General features: G+C 43.0%; 1 protein-coding gene across 1 annotated transcript in view; it reads right to left on the bottom strand.

Moving 5' to 3' along the window:
• gfra2b (GDNF family receptor alpha 2b) overlaps positions 1–18345 on the bottom strand; it is a 65183-nt gene extending 46838 nt beyond the window's left edge. Inside the window, exons 1-2 of the mRNA XM_070924522.1 lie at positions 18306–18345; positions 12439–12738 (exon numbers count right to left, since the gene is read on the bottom strand). Of these exons, the coding sequence (XP_070780623.1) occupies positions 12439–12738; positions 18306–18345 (340 nt within the window). The remainder of the gene's footprint in view (positions 1–12438; positions 12739–18305) is intronic.
• Between the last annotated feature and the right edge of the window lie 5272 nt (positions 18346–23617).

Here is a 23617-nt window from a genome sequence, read left to right as displayed (position 1 = left end):
GAACAGAAGTAGCACAGAGACTAATAGGAGTTACAAAATGTATAAACTCACTTTTTCTCATGAGAGAGAGAATAAATAAGAGAAAAATCCTCTCTACATGTAATTACAGACAGCCATTTATCCACAGAGGAGTTAGAGGAGAGAAAGTCTTTCTAGCGTCAAAAACGTCCAATTTGAGAGAAATAAATGGGCCGTGACAGAACGAGATCTGATTGTGAATTTAGTTTTTTTTCATATTCACACTCATTTAAAAAAACCCACATGCTGTCCACATTGATATGCACGCTCTGCTGACGCTCGCCAGACTCCCCGTGACTGTTTCTGTGTGTGCATCTGTCAGGCAGCTGAGAATGAGATGAGTAAACAGCGAACAGTGGTGTCTCTCTGTGGAGCAATACTAATCAGCCTCCAGCTCGCTCATTAGCCCGCATGCTAAATACCTTCCTCATTAGCCTGCATGCTAAACACATCAGTCATTAGTCAGGCTCGTAAATTAGCCATTTATTTGACTGCATGCTAAACACCAATGTCAGTGTTAAATGTGTAATTTCGCAGGCTGAACTCTAAGCACCTCTGTGATTAGGTGCTCGCACGGGCCAGTTACTGGACAGAATACTTAAAGCCTGAAATATTAGCATGCATGCTAAATAGCTCCGGTCAATACTAAGTGCCCTGATCTATTAGCTAAAGGATTTGGAAATGTAGTCCGAGCAATTACTTAAGCTCTGACTGGTCACTGTGTGCCTGAACCACAGTTTCTACATTCTGCACCTTCAGCAGCTCCGCCTGAAGCTGTGTTTTTATTGTTGCAAGGTTGTTCTTTCTGTCGCTTTACACCCAGTGTTTGAATGACTTCCCTCCCCAGAACAGATTTGAGCTCCCCTGAAAACAATAATACATATCCTTGTATGGGAGGGGGGGGGGGGGGGGTTAAAAACAGAAGCATCTCTGATGTGTTGTGTGAATTAAATGAAATTAAATCAATTAAATCAAAATAACCTCCAATCAGTTCGGTCTGCCTGCGGTTAGTTTGCTCAGTCCTCTGGAGGTCTGATGAAGCTCAAACATTTAACCAAGCGGCTAACTGTGAACTTCTGTTTCAGCATGTGTCCCAGTTACATCCAGTAATTCGAGGTCGGACTGCTGGAGAAGAAATCCTTGTCATTGTCAGTACATGATATTCTTCAGACACAAACAAACGCTGAAGACCGCAGGATCCAGCAGGATCCAGCAGGATCCAGCAGGAACCGTTCCTGGGAAACTGGACCAGATTATGGGGAATATTCCAGAGAAATACTGGGATCTCCATTCACGGTTTTCAATCTTAATCCTGCTTATTAAAGTCCATTTCCTAACTGAGCTGTTTGCATATTGTTGGGCTGATTTACAGCGCTGTTGTGTTGATATATAACTCATATTGTAGGCAGGTTTTGTTCGGTACCTCCTGCTGAAAACACGTTCCAGCACGTACAGCTGAGCCTGCGCATGTTTTTATGTCAATAAGTGAGCGACTATCTCCCTCAACACATTACAGAGCTGCCTGGAAGCTGCCTCCATACAGTCGTGTTTGCTGGCGCGCCACATGCGTCTGTTAGCAAACAGCAGCTGGAAGCTATCAGACGGCAGGTGTCTGCAGAGCTGATGGCGCTGCGTCAGGTCCGTCAGAGAAGAGCACCTTGAACACAGCTGAATCACTTTCACCTGCGAGGGACCGCGGGCAGCCGCAGGTGCAGCGCTAAATGTGAAAGTGTAGCAGTGGTTCCCAACCTTTAATGTCCCACGTCCCTGTCAGATTAGCTCAGGAGCCCCTTCATCGACTCCACCTGTTATATTCCAGTTCACTTCATTTGATTTGTAAGAGGAGCTCTTCCTTGTTTCTGAGAGGTCATTACTTTCAGCTCCAGGCTAACCACTGAAACCATTTATCCATCACGTTTAGACAACTAGTTCGACTCCTCTGCTAGCTCCAGAACTAGTTTTCATGCACTCTCATGGCTTTAAGGTTTATTTGGATGACTATTGTCCTTTTAAACACAATACATAAATCAAAATGTCTATTTTCTTTAATTGGCTGAGCTCCATTGTTCCACATGCAGCCTGGAGACAGCAGAAGAAGTCCCACTGGTTGGGAGTCACTGCTCTGGACCCCCAGCAGACTCTGACAGTCAAGTTTAAATGTATTCCAGCACAGAACAGCATTGTCATTCTGAATATCATTATCTTTTGGAGGCAAACGTGCAAGAACATGAATACAGTTTATTCTTATCTTCTGCTTGGACGGAAATACAGAAAATGTAAAAAACAAACTGCACGCCTTTATCTGAAATGATGATTTAGAACTGTATGTCACTCATGTTTTATTCAACAGTCTGGGTCAGGCCTCTGCCAGCGTTTCAACACATGGATCCATCCTCTATGTATTATGTCCCTTTCTGTTAATCCCCTCATGGCCTGATTATTTAAACTCTGCCTCCTAAAAATACATCTGAATACGACTAGTCTGCAAATTAAATCGCTCTAAGAGAGAAACGTGCCGCTCAGATTATGTTTTCTATCGGCATAATAAGGAAATGTGTTAATGAATGTAGATGCAGTTGAACTGAAGCGATTTGTCGATTAGTTGATTTAAAATGAACTAATTTGATAATCGACTCCTGTTCAAAGAGATTTTAGTGAGAAAATCAACCTGAAATATTTCCCAGAAATAGTTCTTAACATAAAGATGTGTAATTATTTCAGTCTGCTGATGAATTATGGTCACTGAACTCCACATAAGATTCTATTTACTCTGATTAAGAAGTTGATCACATTAACATAATTGGAGTATGTTGTTTACTTGAGCGCTGACGTTCCCACATTATTGTCTTAAAGACTTTATTGAATTTCGATGTAAACGTGACGATCGTAAGGTCCAGACTCTCAACATAACCAACAGAAACGAGCACGGTGAGATCTCCCACAGGACACAGCAGCTGAGGTCCATTAGACAAACGTCTCAATACATAACAAGCAGTGATGTTTGTCTCGTGTAGACGCACTCTGTCCCATTTGTAATATGTAGTACGTTGTCGGATTATAAAGATGGATCGTATTTCCTCTCGTCTGAACGGTCACGTGCACCACCTGTGAAATCTCTTATCATCACCAAAGTTATTACTATTCATCCCGAGGGGAACATGAACATCTGGACCAAATATCATCGCAATCCATCCAACAGTTGTTGAGATGTTTCACTCAAAACCAAAACTGTCCACCTCATAGCGAGAGTTAGTCAGAGGACCACCAAAGTCAGAAGGATTCATCATCTGGGGACAATGACATATAACCAGAGGTACCTATGTGCCCTTTATTTCTTTCTTTATTATATAAATATTAGAATTGCTGTGTGCGATCTGACCAGTGATCAGCTGTACAGCTTTTACATGTCAGACATACAGGAGGAACAAACAGCCTTCTCCTCCAGGTGGAAGTGGAAATTACTACGAGCACATCAGCTGCTTTCATAACAGATGACAAATCAGATTTAAGGAAGCAATGCAGAGCAAACTAACATGACGTCACAACGGACTGCTGCTCGGAGTGTACCATTAGTTTGCCAGCACCCGTCAAACAAGCCGATCGGTTGATTGAAGTCCAGATGAAATGAAAAATTCCCTTCAACCCTTTCAGATCACATCCCCGGTCATAATGTGCAGCTAACAATATGTGCCAAAAGAATGACAAAAAAAATCAATCTTTGTATTCTATCCAAACCCAGTCGTGATTTCTTGACATGTGCTTACAGAAGCTTCGACCAATAACAACCAATAATATCGTGACATCCACCCGTCAATCAATCTTCAACTTGTAGCGGCACAGAGCTAGCATTTATTAGATCGCTAGCTAGCAACAGCGTGGTACGTCGGTTATGACACGCCCACTTTTCAACGGTCAAACCAGCACCAACTGCTCATCAGTATTCTGATTCTAACCAATCAGGACTGCCGGAGCGGCCGGTGACATCAGCCCCCAGTCAAAGCCGCACATACATGAAAAAGGATTTGCGATGTGAACCTTTATGCTTGGAGATGCTTCCTCGGAGGTGGAGTCACCTGACTGCCCTCCGCTCTGTGCGGTGAGCGCTGCACTTCTCAGCAGTAACAGCAGGCAATAGTTTGTGTGCTTTGGTCCCACCAGGAGCTCAGAGCAGAGGTGAGGAAATCAGCTAGCCGTGCAGGGAGCTACCCATGACTAATGCTGCTGCCTGCAGCCTGGCCTCTTGTATATGACTCCCTCCAGGGACAGCTTAGACCAATCCCTGCGCAGATTACTCCAAAGCCTCCGCACTCCATCCTCCCTCCAGTCACAGCCAGACTTCTCATTCAGATAAACCAATAATTATACAGTATGTGTAGCCTTATGGCCTCACAAAAGGTTTATTTTTCTGAGAACAAACGTGTGCAGTCTGATCATCTGTCATGCTCTGATGTGGCTAACAGTTTCAATTTGACTGTTTTTGTCCCAGAAATCTGTATCTCAAAGGGATTAAAAATCAATGAAAACTGCTTTTTTATCAAAGCTTTTCATGAGTGTATCAAATCCATTTAAGAGGAGATGATTTCTCTTCTCCTCACTCGTCTTTTATCTTTCACCTTCATCTCTCTGCTCTCCAAGAGTTAACTGGAAGGCCAGACGACACACAAGGAGTTTCATCCCGATCTGCTGCGTCTCCATAAGGACGGCAGCAGGGGAAAGAACTGCTGGTTCACAACTTAACAAGCTTTTTGTTTCAAAGTCATATGTGAGGATGTTTCTGAGCAGTTACCTGTTGGCACTTGCACTTTGTGATAAGGTTGGTAATCTGCTCTTTTGCTGCCTTGTCTGCTTCTATTTCTGTCATTTGCCACATATATTTTCTATAAAAGTGACCATTCATGCAGAAAACGGTGTTTGCCTCCAACATCTCTGAGGAATGGTGACTCAGGAAAGACGCCATTTGTCTTAAATGTCTCCTCTGTTCCTGAAAACAGCCCTCTGTCCAAAAAACACCAGCCAGTTCACCACAGGGCACCACAAGTGTCCGAGTGGAAATGGGATCTTATGCACCTGAAAGACAGTAAATCTGTCCCTCAGTCTCTCAGTATCCATGTATCAGGTCTGTGGCCCTGCAACACCTGCAGAATATTAACCTAAATATAAAGGCTTTCATTAAATATCAATGATTTATGAAGCGTGACCTCTCTGTTCTGTCCGTCTTTGCTTTAAATGGTTTTCTTCTCCGTCGAGAAATAACTGGTCTTTATTTCTATTGTCCCCGCCTGCCTCTGTGTTAATGCACACACACACAGTCTAACACTTAATAGGGTAATGATCGCCATTCTCCAGCGTGGTTTAATGGACCGACAAACAACAAACATCACACCATACACCGGGCTAACATCGCTCATCGGTGGCAAAGTGATGGATCATTGTGGGGCAATCAAAAATCAGATCTCCATATATCTCCTCAGATGTGTTGAGCGGCACGTCAGCGGGCGTAATGAAAGAGTCAGACAGTGATTCATTGACCGCTTCGCTGTTTCTGCCACCAAACAGACCGTAAAACTTCACAATCAGAAGTTTTCCAGACAGAGTTTGAACCTCCGACGTGACAACAAATGCTGGGCTATTTAAAGGAGGGCGGTGGTCTGCCCTCCGTCCTTTAATACATAGAAAGTGTGTCAGGAAACAGATAAATGGAGGCTTGATCCGGCGTCCCCTCTCAGTGCCCTCTCGTCTACCGACTCTCGTCTGTCTGATCTCTCCCTGCTCTACTCCATTTCCTCCTTTTTCTGTTCCTCGTCCTCAAATTGCTTCTTCCTCCGTCATCTGCTGCCATCATACTTTCATCTGATTCCCTGGATATCAGTCTTTATCTGCTGTGATCCTCCCTGTTACCCTCCGCTCCTCAGCTCCTCAGCTCCCTCTGACATTCACACAAACACTGTTGTTTAATCAGCGTCTTGTGTCTTTCCAATAGCCTGCAGACTCCTTCTCTTAGAGTGAAAGACCGAAGATAACTGAGCTGATTAATCTGCTGTCAAAACAATTTGCAACACATTATTTCAACCCACCCATCTAGCCTTTATCAGCAGTATATCAGCAATTAATTAATGCTTTATAATGTGGTTGGAAGGTTGTTTTAAAGTGGTTATTAATGTAACTGTTTATGAAGCAACAGTTAATGGATTATTTATAACAGAGTCCATAAACCGTTTGCACATCTTTTTAAACACGGCGCAGCTCCTTTCACTTGATTTTATATTTATGATTGTTTGACTTTTGCAGTACTTTATTTTCTTACTTTGAATATTTTGACTGTTATGCACGATGACTTCAAAGCAGATTCCTGAAAACCTTCTTGGCAATAAACCTGGTTCTGATTCTGTAGAACAGTATCTCAATACAACATTAATAAATATTTATTAGTGCATGTTCTAGTGTAATAAATGATTCATGAGTTAGTTATTCATTAGGGGTGTGAATTGTTTATATATAAATAAAACACATTATAAATGCTTACAGCAATTGTATGTCATTATAGTGTGAAGCTTGTATTACTTAATTATACACATATTAGAGTTCTTACACAGAGACCTTTAAGACCCGACTGCAGGCCATATTTTATATACAAGATAATGAATCCATCAGAAATCCGTAAATAACCAATTATTAACAATCATTACAGTCTGTTAGAAGTCAGTTACAGGCAGGTTTAAAACTCGAATAAATAAGTTTAAAGGTACTGAAGACATAACTTCATATAATTACAGGAACCGCTCACAGTTACAGACACGTCACAGGAGGAGTTATATTCAATAACAAATCTATTAATAAGCTCTTATTCATGCTTACAATTATTAGCTACAATAAAAAACACCTTTGTAGTTTCTGTGGTGAGTGTTCTGTTCGTGAGGCTGCTTCCTGTTTTGTTGTGTGTTGCAGGTAGAGTGAAATGATAAATAACTTCCCATCAATGAGTTGTGGAGAATATTGCTTTTCTGTTCTCAGTGGCCTCTCTGTGGTCTCACAGTCACCTGCAGGCTGCTGAATAATGTTGAGATGAAGACTGCGAGCACAACAGAAATTAGGATGGATGATGAGCTTTCAGGCATCAAAGCTGGATTATATTTAAAAACAGCCGTTTTATCAGGCTGCAGTATAAACTAGGGCAGCAGAGAGAGCCGAGCGTCTCACGCCTCCTAATTGAGATGTCATAGATTCTCCCTGTTTACCTAAAGGAAAGTCTGCTGCTGAGGATCGACTGCAGGGGGGGTGGAAAATCTTTTTGGCACACGGGAGGTGATGAATCCAGAATTGGGAGCAAAATGAAAAGCTGGCTCTTGAGCAGCGATGAGGAAGCTCTCCAGTCAGTTGAAAGCTGGACACAACAGGCTGAACCTCTGCAGCACCTTCACCCAGCGGGGGGGGGGGGCGGCTTCAGAGACGGTTCAATGACACATTTGTAAAATGAGTAAAAATGTGTTTAAGACTCACATTTAAAGCCGATTCTTGACAATAATAAACTGTACATTATTTAATTATTAAATGACATCATGGTTTATTCAGTGTAACAAAGGAACTCCAAATAAACAACTTAAATATTCTGGTTATGAAAGTAGCTGTTAGCTGTAGGGCTGCACCCAACACACCTCCATCGCCCCCTGGTGGCTGGCTGGTAGTTTAGGAAGTGCTTGATTCGATGAGTTTCTAAGAGCGGGACGCAGTTTAAATGTCATTATAACGGCCGATCTGCTTCATTTAATTGTGGGAAGCCAAACTCGTGATCGAGATCAACATTTGATTAATTGTGCAGCCCCAGTTAGCTGTAACTCCAAATAGCCTGCAGCAACGGGCCCCTGGACACAGACCTGAAAAGGGCCCCCCCCGAGGGTCCCCCAGATTCACAGCGGCCGTTTTGCATCTCTTTGTGGTCCAATATAGAAGCAGCATTGTTCTTGTTAGTTCTACTATTCTAAGTATGAAATGTAAAAATGTAAGAGCAGACTTTTTACTGTCGTAGGAGTGTAAACTTCCCCAGAGGCGCTAACGTTAGCCTTAGCTCTGCTAGCATCCAGACCTGCCTGGGTGTGCGAGTCACAAACAGGTCTTTTTTACGTAACCTGAAACCCCACACATGAATTAACATAAACTAACGGTGTCTCTCGATCTCTTTGACTCTTGGATGTAATGCTACTGTAGGCAGTAAGCTAGTTAGCCGGACATGCTAACATTAGCATCTTAGATTAGAACAGACCAGCGATTTTGGCTGCTGCTGTGGCTAGTTACTGCTGCTAAGCTGTGATTGGCCGGTCCCTGGTCGGGGGAGTGGGGGTTTAGTGAGCTGTCACATGATGGCATGTAGCTGCTGCCTCCTAGCTACGACATTTATGTTGCTTTCATGAATTTATTCGTTCTGACCACAAACCAAGTTTTCACTGCTGCCAATTTCTTTGATTCATCACTTTGTGTTTCTATGACCCTTCTCTTTTTGTCAATAAGCTTTACGAATAACTTTTCCTCCACACCAGAGTGTAAAGAGGTCTTTTGTCATTTAGGTGTTTCCACAGTTACAGAGAGCACATAAAAACAGGTGGATGGAAACTCAGTTTCATGAGTATTTCCTCTCCTGTGACTCAGGCTGGGAGTGGCGCTCCTCAAAGAAAGAATAATAAAAAGAAAGAAAGAAATGAAGGTTGCAAGAACGACTCCAGTTCTCCGTCTCCTCCCAGCTCTTTCCACTTTCCACCCACAACCAATTTCCTGTCCCTCAGTTCATTAGTCATCTCCACCCTCCCCTTCCACACCTTCTGCAGCGCTCTCTGAGGATCTGCTGGGTAATCACAGATTCAGTGGAAGCTCCGCTGTGTGAAACCTGGATGCTGCTGTCAATCATGGCTCCCTTAATTAACCTGCTGATTCTCTGAAGGGAGATGCCACATCATACAAAATGTGACAACAACCAAAGACTGACGAGAGAACAGACTGTCCTCATCTCAGGCGAACTTCATGATAATAATTAAATGAAGACATCCCACAATAAAACTAAGGCTGTTGTCAGATTGAAGCATGTGAAGTAAGTGTTGAGATAACTCTAATCAAACCTCCATAACTCCAGTATCTAATTGGGTTCAGTGTTAATTAATTGTTATTTCTTACTTAAGTAAAGGATCCAAATGTGGCACTGATTCCTCGTAGGCATGTACATAATCCCACCAATCTGCAGAAGTATAAAAGAAACACACCCGCATACGTTGACTTATGAGCAGCCTGGAGAAGCACAAGTCCATCTGAACGCCAACGATAATCCCAACACCTGCATCCAGTTCTACACTAGATTCTTTAGACTGAATAGTTTCCATATTCACACAGACTTTCTCACCCCGAGCAGCTCTGCTTTCAACCGTCGGAGTAAATCTATTGATGGCATCGCGACAGAGAACCACTCGTAACTCAGCTGGAGGATTCATGTCTATTCATGTCTGAATTTTATGGTTTGAAAGTTAATATTTCCAAATCGCTCAACTCTTCATGTCGTGTTAGTGAACCACTAAAGAATAATGAGTATGACAAAGACTTTAAACTCAATTAATAGTTTTAAGATTTAATTTGAAGACACATTTCAGGCTAATGACACATAATGAGCCACTAATTGGTACACTTTCTCCTTCAGCACTTTTTAAGCATTTCTGGGTTTCATAACTTTGTCTCAAGGTTTATATATGCAAGACCAGGTCTGTGTCCAGCTTCTGTCCGCAAGCCTTCCTATATAGACCAGTACAGATCTGTAGACCGGTTTCCAAACGTTTACTGCCAAAGTCTGTTTGATTACAGCTTCCTGTCAGAATCATCATCACTCCCAGTTTACTAGGCTTAAGTTCAGCTTTTCATACAGTGGACAAACAGACTTCAGCAGTTGGTATATCTGATGCAGCCTTGCATTTGTTCATCGCATTTGTCAAATCATAGTTTTTTTGTTTCGATTGGAGACAGTGCTTCTTCTTCAACTCCAATCACAGGAGGAGTGCCCCAGGGTTCAATTCTAGGACTAGGTCTTATTTTCTTTATCAGAGTATGTTTCCCACCCGTCACATGAAGACATGGTGCTGCATTTCATTGTTACGCAGATGATGATACTGTTTCTCTTGAGGCTCGCTGGTGTTTGACCTGAGATCCACAGATAATAACTCTACTGGCTGTCCCTGTGTCTAGATTTAAGACTAGATTTTAGGCTAGATTCAAGACTAAAAGGGACCCTACTTTGTTGCCCGGCCCGAGGAGCTCACCAAAACATTATCTTCTTTTAAAATCACCTCTTAAAACTCATTTTTCTGTTGTGTTTGCTTGACATGTGGTCATCTTTAATATCTTTAATATGTTGCACATTTAAGAGGTTTTATCTTCTGTTTGTTTCACTGGTCTTGTTGGTTTTATTTCAATATATATATTGCTATATAAATAAACTGTATTATTGTTATTATTGGGTAAAAGTGCATATATTTAACTCTGCTTTCTAACACTGACCATAACTTTGTCCTTCTTGAATCTTTAATCCCTCTTTTAAACTGTTCGCGGCTCCTCTGCTCGAACAGATCCCAAACCTTGGACGGAGAGAAACCTGTGAATTATTTCACTCACCTGTTCTTCCTCTCTGGATTTTCATTCTAAGTTTTAAGCTGAAAAGCCAACAAATCCTCTTCTGCCTTGTTAGATATTCATGCATGAATGAGAGACAGTGCAGCAGTGCAGGGAAAACTCTTTTGTTCATTGTCACGTGAAAGAACAAAATGAGCTGGAAATTAAAACTACAAGAGCACAATTTCTATCAGACTTATATAAAATCATCTGTGATGTAACTAATCATGCAGCAGATGAACGTTCCTCTGAGAAATATTGTTTTTAGGCTTCTTTGTAATGAAACTGCTGGTGTTAGAGGGCACATACCTGCTTCTGATTGCTGCTTCATGTGTTTGGTGTGTTAAGACTCAGGACTCAAGGTTCCCTGTGCCCTTAAAATTCTTCCCACTAAAGTGCTCAGATTGCATTGACCACACGTTTCCATCAGGAACAACATTTCACATGTGACTGATCTCAGAATGATCTTCATCTTCCTGTTCGAGGCTTTGGAGGAAAATGCAGTCGTCCAATTACAAATCTGTTCTGTAGAGAGTCACAAACGTCAGAGACAACGTGTGTTTCTGTACGTTGCAACTTTCTTTGGCTTAAATGTAGGTCCTGTGTGTGGCCGCCAAGTAAGTGTGTGTGTGTGTGTGTGTGTGTGTGTGTGTGTGTGTTGCAGGGGCTTTGCGAGCATTGCTGGCACTACAGAAACATCCTTAGTGGAATGGAGAACAAAGAGAGAGGCTCTTAATGAGCTCTGCCGCTGCTGAGACCCAAACTAGGCCAGCCAACAGACCGTGTGCATGTGTGTGTGTGTGTGTGTGTGTGTGCTGACTCACACAGAACACAGTGCAGGACCAGCAGTGGGACCTGTACCAACCAAAGACGTTAGCCAGGTGTCTGGGTGACTCAAAACACTGCAGCTCTGCAGTGAGAGAATGTTTCATGTGATGTTGCTTGTTTGTTCCATTAAAATTCACACTGCACATTAAAACAACAACAACAACAACAACAACAACAGCAACACAAGTTGTTGCTTCTGTCCTGTCACACTGTCAGACTCGGCTTTAAAAAAAAAGGATCAGAATCGATGCAGCAGAACCAGAGAGATCCTTTTTCATTACCCACAATGCAACTGGACCACCGACAGTTGTGTGGTGGATTGTGGTGTGTTATGCTAGTAGTAGCTAATGCAGCCTGCAGCAGAGATGTGCAGCAGCTACAGATCTCTGGTCAGCTCTCTACACCAACAGACTGTTTTCACTTCCTAACAGACTCAGGTGACATCACTCGAGGACGTTATCAGACGTCACACAGCTCCCTCTGAGACGCTGAAGGCTTCATACTACTCTAACCTCCTAAGACCTGACCACATGCGTGGACATCACATTTTGGGTTATACCATAATACTTAATTCTGCTTATATGGAAATTCAAAATTGTCCCGGTATGTGGAACTACATCATGTCAACAGATGATGCTTAGTTTTTATACTTATCAGGTCCCAATAAGCCCAAATAGCAAAGAGAAATTAAGATAGAGCTTGGGTCTTAGGAGGTTAAAACATATGCAACACCTAGAAACATCATATTCCTTCTTTTCTTCAGGCAAAATTCGAACAGAAACCCATTCAACAATCGATGCAGAGCTCTTCTATCTCTGCATATGTGAAGTTCTCACAAAAACACCAAGAGGTTGTTCTGATTCATCCGCCAGCTCACAGCTCAAAACACTGAGGAGAAATCAACAGGCAGCAGGAGGCTTAATTAAGCCTCGACGCAGCTCTGTGTTGGCGGCTCACCCTCAGTCAGACCCATGTGGATGCTCCAGTAGTTCTGCAGACACTGCAGCTCCTTCTTCATGCCTCTCTTGCAGCGGCAGTCGTACAGCGGTGAGTCCTGCAGCACCTCCAGCGCCCCCTGGCACTCCTTGGAGGCCAGCATGGCGCTGCGCTCCTTGTCCCCGCCGGAGAGGCACTGACGCATGATCCGGTAACGTGAGCTGCACTGGCTGTTCTGGTTGCACAGTTCAGAAGCTCGGACGCAGTCCAGAGGTTCCCTCCACCCGGGGGGGCCCAGCTCCGAATCACACACACACACATCTGGCGGGGGAAAGACAAATAGAAATGAGATTATACATTATACCACTAATAAGGCTGTTTGGTGAGGAATGCACTGGGTTTTGACTTATTGGAGATGAGCACAGAAGGATCAGCAGTCAGCAGGTTCCATTTAAAGCATTTATTATCTTTTCTTTCACTTGAGTCAGGTGTCGGTGAGTGCTTTCATTTTTCTACATATTACAAGAAAGTACACATACAAATTAAATCTATCACTTTATCTCAAAAATCATATATCATCATATATCCAGACACTGCTACTCTGAACAGATCATTATATCAGAATTAACAGAGATTAACAAAGTAAACACAAGTTAGAATATAGAACAATGGAAGAAACGACTCAGTCAACGCACTCAGGAACACTAAACAGACTCAGGACACTCAGGGCACCTGTGTCAGCTGCCTGACCAGCACACCTGGGCCTGCTTCCAGGGAGCGTCCTCCTGGGCTCCTCAACCCAGCAGTCAGGTGACCTCCACTTCCAACAAAGGCATGTCTGTGTACCAATCTTACAGGACTGTATCACAGTAACTATAATATTATCATATCATTATATAAAAGCTGGTTACTGTGGCGCCATGTCACCCTGGAAATATACAGCATATTAAATGTTTGGAGTACAGCCCTGAATAGTGTCTGCAGGACAACCTTCACCATTAAGGTAGGTGCCTGAGAGATAAAACACAGGGCAAACCAAGGCTGCACAGCTCTCTGTGCTCCACTCGTTGCTTTGAGTGCACAGTTAAAGCTGAAGGTGACTCAGAGAAGCATATCAACATTTTGTCAACTCTTACTTTCTCTTATGGGGACGGAGGAGCTGGACCGTCAGAGGACAATGTTCAGAAATACAAAAATGGGATTTTGAAAAGTCCCCAGTGGAAATGACGCCCTTGTTGGACACACTAAACATCAGCTACTGTCATACTGCGACAGTGGAAAACACAGAACATACAGTATATCCACAACGTGCTGTCACAGACACTCGAGTCTCCAGCAGTTCACCTGGTTAATGATGAATAAAGACACGTTTGCAGACATTCAGTGGTCTGTGTGTTCAGTAATAAACACTGAAACTTGTGGCGTTCATATTCTAAGGACTGAACATGTGAGTCAGTGTTCTGGAGCCGGATTCTCAAAACATCCGGAGGAGGCTGAACGTAGCTGCGACCCGGCCGAGTCAGCAGTTAAGACTCCTCAGCTCGATATTTGATCTGGTCCGTCTGAGAGAGGAGGAGAGAGTCCCGAGTCACTGACTCTCACAAAGACCTCTTAAATCCAGATTTCAATCAGGATTCAGAGGGATCACCAACAAGTGGAAACAATCCAATAACACCTGAGATGACAGTGATGAGCAGTCTGACAGAATTATCCATCAAACCAAGTCTGTTCTTCAGACCACAGTTTGTCTGACGGCTCATTCATGCACATTAAATAATCACCATCTGCAATGAATACTTAAATACGGCTGATTTCAACATCGCTGCTCTCTGTTGGGAGAAATATTGAAGGTGTTTGATATCAGATACAATAATGTTGACTTTTTAAGAAGTCTGTCTAATTTGATTTCATTTGCTCCTGTGTGTTGACAGACAGGCACAACTTGCAGTTTGAAACTGTTTATAAAAACTGTGCCGAATCCATCATAAAATACCGTACTTACAGTTCATGTGGAGCTCCTTCACTCCAACCTGTTGAACTCCTCTTGGCTTCTATAAACTCTCAGTTTCTCCACAATAGAAACCATCAGTGTCACGCTGCTTTCAGCTCACAGCCGAAACCACTTTAATGGACACTTATCAGAGCTACAAGGAGGCTGCACCAGCACACTCAACATGGTCACTCTGAGCACACAACATGCAGACTGTTAGCATCGCACACCTCTGAAGACAACGTCACCGTGTGCAAAGCAAGCAATCATTTCTCAGCCAGACTTCACAGGATAATTGGATAATTACGGCTTATTTTAACCTGGTATATTTCCCATAAACCTGTCCACTGTGGCTCCATGGCTGGTGCTAACTTTGTGCTTCCACCTCAACTGTAGCGAGTCGGGGAAACGAGGACTCGCGCAGAACAACGTTTCTGCAGCTGTACCTGCAGACGAAGCTCAGAGGTCCTGTCGCCGTCTTTAAAGGACAGGAGGAGCAGCCAGTTCACAGACCACCAGGAGGTCAGCGTGGCTGCAATTATACATTCAGTACACACAGTAACTGAAAACTGATGACCGACAAAAACAAGTGTGGTTTCAGACCCTGGATCAGCTGCAGTGGCCTTTTCCAGATGCAGGTGGAGTCCAATTAAGTGAGCGTCAGAGGGACGAGATAAAGACGCTTTGAGTCTGACATGAACCTGCAGCTGTGTGGCGAAGAGAGCCGGGGCCACAGCTTAATATATTGAATACTTAAATACTTTAAATACTTGTGAATAAGATAAGTCGAGCTGCAACGATTATTGATTAATAAATGAGTCCACAGAAAATGAATCAGAGACCATTTTGATAACAGATTAAATGTTTCAGTCGTCTTTTAGTCAAAAATGACAAAGAAATGACAGTAAACTGAATATCTTCGTGTTCTGGACCTTAACAAGACATCTGAAGACGTGGGGGAGCATTTATCACCACTCTGACATTTATAGACCAAACCATTAAGTAACTCGTCAGGAAAAGAATCAGTCGAGTAATCAACTATGAAAATAACTGTAAGACATCCAGCTTGTTGTCACATAAGACGAAGAAAAGCAGCCAATGACCGACCGACTGACTCATCGAATAATTCACATTTTTCACAGTTGCTGCCTTGTAGAGACCAAACCTTCAATCAAAAACAATCCGACTACTCGATAACAAAAAGAATCATTTGTTGCAGATTTAAAAAACGTTCATGTATTTATTTATAAAACCAGCAGGCGTAAATCAGCATTTCTAAAGAAGTGAGCGTTAAACATCTGTTCATCTTTTTAAATATACAAGTTATTAAAAGTTTATGACTTTAGTTTTGGCGTCTGGCGGTCTGTAGTCTTCAGCCGACGCTGACTCGAGTGACATCACGATGACATCACTGACAACACCTGTGCAGTAGTGCTTCCCTGCTGACTTGTGACCCTGTGAGGCTGCTGTTGGTGGAAACAAATGCCATCATACAATCAAAACAAACATTCAACCTTTCAGCGCCGTGACCTCATCAAGACCGAACCACAACAAAGTGACCTGGACCCACAGAGACTCTTACAGTCCATGAAACTCCACTTTCATACCAATTCTCTGTCGTTGTACTTCAGTCAAGTCTGATGTTATTCACATGCTGACTTTATTAAAGTTGGTCAGACTCATTTTCTCATTTCTTTTCTTACAGTTACTGAATATTATTGTTTTTTTGAGTTCACTGAAAGTAGTAAAAATGATGGGACATGACCTCAGTGACATGACCTTCTCTTTACAGTGTGTTTAGACCTGAGGAGTGTTTCATGAAGTGACATTAAAACAGGCTTATTATCAGGAAACTCTGTTTCATAAAGCTTTAAGGTTTAAACCAGTCTGACCTCCGTTACCATGGAAACCGATCCCTCCAGACTAACCCGGACCTGGTCAGGTTAGTTTTCAGTCTGTCAGACTGGAACACAGTGTTATCTCAAAGGTTCCTCTTCACTGCTGCAGTGTGAACCAGACTTCATGTAAAATTGATCACATTTTGACACATGGGCTGCACTTATTGCGTAATTAAAATCTGAGCTCAGATCTGCACAGTGTTCCAGTTATGTGCTTATAAATGCACTGCGGTTAGATTAAAGCTAATAAACAGCTTTGACTCGTGGCTGCAGCCTCGTTGTCAGAAACATTTTCATCTTTTATTCTCTCTTTAAGTGTCACTGAATCAAATTAGTGAATTACCAGAAATCTGTTTATTATAAGACACTACAGTAACCCTCCTCAGTATGCAGAAAGTGGCCGACAGCGAATCTGAAGGTATGATAACAATATTTCCACCATATGGAGGCTAATCTGTCACCAAGTAACATAATCCAACTGATAGAGAACGCAGGCTAATTATCTCACGGTGCTGCTGTTAAATAAATGACCAGTCTGGAGTCGTATTGATACGTCAGAGTTGTATCTTCACCTGCAGCTACATGTTAACATTCAGCACTTTAATCTCCTTATTAATCTTTAACATGTGTTGCTTTATAAGTTGATGTGATCAGTGCTCGACGTCTCTGGTCTGTGATTCAAAGTCATGAAATAAACCAGACTTGACTCACATCAGCTCCAAACCAGCTTCATGAAACAGACTGATCCTGGTTCAGTTTGCTTTTCACAATAAGAGCCACCTTTATGAAACACCCCTCTGGAGAGACTTAAGAACAAATCAGGTTTCAGGACCAGGGACAGCACCCCAACAGAGACCAGGACTAAAGAGCCTCCGTGCACCCAGCCGACTGTGGTAGAATGTGACTCATTGACTCAAGTACTGCACTTAAATACACTTTTGAGGTACTTAGTGTTTCCATACTTCTATCAAATCTAATATTGTACTTTTTACTCATTACTTTGTAGATGAAGTTATTATATATAAACATTATGAGTTCATCACATACACAGCATTGTTCAAGGTTCATCCAGCCAGCAGTATACAGATTAAAACGAGCTCCACCTCCACACACTGATGGATCGGCCGATATTAGCTCATCGTCTGTCGATAAATGACGAGAAACTGAAGTAAAGAAATGCCAAAGATACAAAAATGTCATCGTTTGTCCACCAGAGAGCAGCGACGAGTTCCTCTTTCAGCTGTTCACTGTCCTGATCAGGCTGATCGACAATAAACGAAATGAGGGGAACTCTGTCAGAATCTTATGGTTTGTGTACAGGAAAGTAATATCTGCTGATATATAATTAATATTAATATTAAATGAAATGTCAGTATCGGCCTAAAGAATCCTGTATCAGTCGGGCTGTGCTGCACATCATGCATCACTAATAATAATTTAATAATATAACAGGTAAATAATATCTGACAGGAGCCATTTTTCTGCATGATTTTTACTTGAATATAGAATAATCTGAGTACTTGTGTGTGTGTGTGTGTGTGTATATACATATATACATATATACATATATATATATATATATGTATATATATATATATATATATATATATATACATATATACATATATATATATATATATGTATATATATATATATACAGGTGAACAGATTAAATAGCTGTAACATGTAATCTCTCTGACCATCAGACCAGCATGTGGTTTTAATCTGAGTCGCGCACCTTTACATTAATGTTACAAGGGGGACACATGGGGGGGGGGGGTGACATCTCAACGATCCTGAAGAGATTTAATGAGAAAGCAAGAGACCGCATGGACAGCCTGTAGACCCTTTGCCCTCACCTGTGTGTGTGTGTGTGTGTGTGTGTGTGTGTGTGTGTGTGTGTGTGTGAGTGTGTGTGTGTGTGTGTGTGTGTGAGTGTGTGTGAGTGTGTGTGTGTGTGTGTGTGTGTGTGTGTGAGAGACTCTGGGGGGGTTACTCACCCAACACAAACACCAAAGTGAGGATATTAATCAGGATCATTTCGCGTCCAGCAGTAATCCCACAAGTCGTGAAGACGGAATAGAGGCTCGGTCTCCCGCGCTGTCCGGTCCGGTTCACCCCGGTCTCTCTCTCTCTATGTCTCGGTGTCTCTCACTCACTCTCTCTCTCTCTTTCTGCGCTGGAAACCGGTAAAACTGCCGCCGACATGGTGGAGCGAGCAAATACCCCTGGGGACAGTCTTAACGGGGAGCCTGGACCCCCTCGGTGGACTCAAACCAGCACAGAGGGAGAAGAGTTCGCAGAGTCCGTTAAGGACCGCATATTCCGGTGAAGCCGCGCGTGTCGGAGTATCCACGGTGTATCCGGAGAGGTCGGTCCACGAGCGGAGAAACAGACACTCCGTCCGGCCGCGGTACTCCAACTTTCCCCGGTGGTCGTTGTGTGCCGGTCCTCTTGTCCCTGTCTGTCCGCTCACAGTAATATTAGTGATAGTAGCCTAATAGACTGATGATGAGGAGCAGGTTTACTCCGGAGCCGCCTGACGCGTAATGGCACGCGCGCCTTCCTGTAATATTGCTCTTAATCCACTCCAGCTGCCTCGTGCGTCCGCTCGTGTCTCCTTCAGCAAACCCAGCGCGTGCGACCACTGAGGAAAACCTAGAAACCTCCTCACTCCCCTCCACCCCCCCAGCACACACACACACACACACACACACACACAGATACACACACACACACACACACACACAGATACACACACACACACAGATACACACACACACACACACACACACACAGATACACACACACACACACACACACAGATACACACACACACACAGATACACACACACACACACACACAGATACACACACACACACACACACACACAGATACACACACACACACACACAGATACACAGTCAAGGCGCGTGTCAGCCCCGGAGGAGGCACCGTTAAAACCGGAGCTCTCTCTCTCTCTCTCTCTCGCTCTCTCTCTCTCCCTCTCTCTCTCTCTCTCTCTCTCTCTCTCTCTCTCACCTTCCTCTCACCAGGTGTCTAACAAGCACCACGCGCGTGCACTCACGCGATGACCCGGGGGGACGCAGCGCGCGGCGGCATCAAAGCGAACATCCCCAAATACACTTAAATGCGCGCGCGCTCCCACGCTGTGAACTCCAGCCACGAGCGCAGTTTTGGTTTCCCAACGAAGGAAAGAAATGAAGCGAATGATGATGATGATGATGATGATGATGATGATGATGATGTTCCATAACAACGTCACGACACACAGGTGAAACATTCCGTTTATTTCTGACGGGGGTTCACTTACAGTTTTAACTGTAAATGAAAACAGAGATTGTAACGTGTAACTTTTTCCAGCCCTGAGCGTTGTCTGCAGGTATTCCTGTCAGGCTGCATTCAGCCCCAACAGCCTGAGAGGCGAAACCCGGGTCACACAGAACATCCTGACTGACCTCTGGCCAGTGAAACACTATCAGACTCAACAGAACCAGAGAGATCATCTTTTTTATTCCTCACGTTCTTCTTCCGTGTTAAAAACCTGTTGCCTACGTTACCCACAATGCAGCTGGACCATGACAGTTGTGCGGTAGGTTGTGGTGTGTTATGCTAGTAGCGGCTAATGTAGCCTGGAGCGTCCAGCCTGCAGCAGAGCTGAGCAGCAGCTGCAGATCTCTGGTCAGCTCTCTTCTGTCTGACTCCACCGACTGTCTTCAGTCTCAGACTCGTCGTCCTCAGAGGACGTCGATGAGACGTCACGCAGCTCCCTCTGAGACGCTGAAGGCTTTATACTACACAACACAACATCTGGAAACACCTGGAACATCGCTGGAGCAAAGGTGAGCGTCACAGCGACTGTGGTTCTCAGAGTGAGGAAAGGGAAGCTGGCTCGAGTTCAGGACAAAATAAACCATCTGAAGACGTCACTGTGGCCTGTGATGTTTCACTCAACTACTTTGATCATTTATTCACTGTTTTAGTCATTATTCATGCAAAGATGCTGCTTCTCAAATATGTGGCTGATAATTGGCTCTTTTTTCATCTTATGTGACAATAAACTGAATATTTTGGAGTTTGAGACAAAACAAACGTTTAAGACGTCCTCTTGAGCTAAAAGGACATTGTGATGACATGTTTCACTATTTTCTGATATTTTAGAGAGAAAATTATTCATCAAGAGCTGCAACTTACAATTATTAATATCAGTTAACTGTTTAGTCCGACCAACAGTTAAAAACCAACAGACATCCAGTTTGCTGTTTTATAAAACTGAGAAAAGCAGCTCGTCCTCACATTAGACGAGCTGAAATGAGAGAATCTGAAAAATGACATCAATACATTTGGAAACTTCCAGATTTCAGTATGAGGACGACCTCTCCTTTATCACTGCAGGAGTAATCAATAACCTCAGGTCATCTCTAAAGTGAATATTGATCGTTTACATCCTGCTTCACAATGAAAATGAGAGTCAGTCCTGCTGATTCTCTTCACGCAGTTTGAGCTAGTTTAGACGTCAGCAGGCGACCCGGACTCAACAGCTGCACGCTCAACAACATTCAGCAACATGGAGGCAGAATCTGCCCTTTATGTCCTCACGTCATGTGATCGTCCATCGACTGACTCTGGATCAGTTCTCCACGGGGCTCTCAGAAACACATGTCCTCATGCAAACGATCCGTCAGTCTGTCCTGACGTGGTTCGATAACAATACTCAGGCAAGACTGCGATATATAAACACTCAAATCCTGCATTCAAATCGTAGTAAATACTCATTGTGCAGCACATTGGACCCCCTAAGCAGTATGTTCATGTAGTAGCTGGTTGAGGTAAAGCTACTATTAAACACTTAATAATGTGTGGTATAACAATCATTTCTTACAATGAATTATATCTTATAAAATGATCATATGTTTCAATCTGCAAAGTAACTCCAGCTGTCAGATAAATGGAGAGAAGTAGAAGTATGTGTGTTAGATCAGGTGTGTTAGATCAGGTGAGTTAGACCAGGTGAGTTAGATCAGGTGAGTTAGATCAGGTGTGTTAGATCAGGTGTGTTGGATCAGGTGTGTTAGATCAGGTGTGTTAGATCAGATATATCAGATCAGATATATCAGATCAGGTGTGTTAGATCAGGTGTGTTAGATCAGGTGTGTTGGATCAGGTGAGTTAGATCAGGTGAGTTAGATCAGGTGAGTTAGATCAGATATATCAGATCAGGTATATTAGATCAGGTATATTAGATCAGGTGTGTTAGATCAGGTGTGTTAGATCAGGTGTGTTAGATCAGGTGAGTTAGATCAGATATATCAGATCAGGTGTGTCAGATCAGGTGTGTTAGATCAGGTGTGTTAGATCAGGTGAGTTAGATCAGGTGTGTCAGATCAGGTGTGTTAGATCAGGTGTGTTGGATCAGGTGTGTCGGATCAGGTATATTAGATCAGGTATATTAGATCAGGTGTGTTAGATCAGGTGTGTTAGATCAGGTGAGTTAGATCAGGTGTGTCAGATCAGGTGTGTTAGATCAGGTGTGTTGGATCAGGTGTGTCGGATCAGGTATATTAGATCAGGTATATTAGATCAGGTGTGTTAGATCAGGTATATTAGATCAGGTGAGTTAGATCAGGTGTGTTAGATCAGGTGTGTCGGATCAGGTGTGTTAGATCAGGTGAGTTAGATCAGGTGAGTTAGATCAGGTGAGTTAGATCAGATATATCAGATCAGGTATATTAGATCAGGTATATTAGATCAGGTGTGTTAGATCAGGTGTGTTAGATCAGGTGTGTCGGATCAGGTATATTAGATCAGGTATATTAGATCAGGTGTGTTAGATCAGGTGTGTTAGATCAGGTGTGTCGGATCAGGTATATTAGATCAGATATATCAGATCAGATATATCAGATCAGGTGTGTTAGATCAGGTGTGTTAGATCAGGTGTGTTGGATCAGGTGAGTTAGATCAGGTGAGTTAGATCAGGTGAGTTAGATCAGATATATCAGATCAGGTATATTAGATCAGGTATATTAGATCAGGTGTGTTAGATCAGGTGTGTTAGATCAGGTGTGTCGGATCAGGTATATTAGATCAGGTATATTAGATCAGGTGTGTTAGATCAGGTGTGTCAGATCAGGTGTGTTAGATCAGGTATATTAGATCAGGTGTGTTAGATCAGGTGTGTTAGATCAGGTGTGTCGGATCAGGTATATTAGATCAGGTATATTAGATCAGGTGTGTTAGATCAGGTGTGTCAGATCAGGTGTGTTAGATCAGGTATATTAGATCAGGTGTGTTAGATCAGGTGAGTTAGATCAGGTGTGTTAGATCAGGTGAGTTAGATCAGGTGAGTTAGATCAGGTGTGTTAGATCAGATATATCAGATCAGGTGTGTTAGATCAGGTGAGTTAGATCAGGTGAGTTAGATCAGGTGTGTTAGATCAGGTGTGTTAGATCAGGTGTGTTAGATCAGGTGTGTTAGATCAGATATATTAGATCAGGTGAGTTAGATCAGGTGTGTTAGATCAGGTGAGTCAGATCAGGTGAGTTAGATCAGATATATTAGATCAGGTGAGTTAGATCAGGTGTGTTAGATCAGGTGTGTTAGATCAGGTGAGTTAGATCAGGTGTGTTAGATCAGGTGTGTTAGATCAGATATATCAGATCAGATATATCAGAGCAGGTGTGTTAGATCAGGTGTGTTAGATCAGGTGAGTCAGATCAGGTGTGTTAGATCAGGTGTGTTAGATCAGATATATTAGATCAGGTGAGTTAGATCAGGTGTGTTAGATCAGATATATTAGATCAGGTGAGTTAGATCAGGTGTGTTAGATCAGATATATTAGATCAGGTGAGTTAGATCAGGTGAGTCAGATCAGGTGAGTCAGATCAGGTGAGTTTATAAGCTGCTGTCCTGGTTGTAATGACGCTCAGGTGACGTGTATCCAACCATGAACAGCCTGTTTATAACGGCACTCTTCAGCCTGCAGGGAGGATTAAAGCAATTAACTGACTTCCTGTAACACAAACATTTTCTTCCTGTCACAAAATATGAATCTTGGGGAAGTGATTTCTCACACAACCATATAAAGTGGTTCCCCAGTAGAGACAGGTCTTCGTATTTAAAGGGGAGACGCGAGTGATTAGAGGAGGATTTTAAAGTGGAAGTTTAAAGAGAGACGGAGATAAGTGTTGGTGGATTTATACTTGTACGTTAGCTGTGCTGCAGGTCATGCTCTGTAACTCCATGTCAGGAGAACGGCGACTACGGAGAAACCACATGGAGACTAGATGAGC

The sequence above is a fragment of the Enoplosus armatus genome, chromosome 18 (assembly GCF_043641665.1).
Source record: "Enoplosus armatus isolate fEnoArm2 chromosome 18, fEnoArm2.hap1, whole genome shotgun sequence".
In the NCBI taxonomy this organism is placed as follows: Eukaryota; Metazoa; Chordata; class Actinopteri; order Centrarchiformes; family Enoplosidae; genus Enoplosus; species Enoplosus armatus.
The sequence above is the reverse complement of the archived record's forward strand: the minus strand, read 5'-3'. Positions and strand labels throughout refer to the sequence as shown.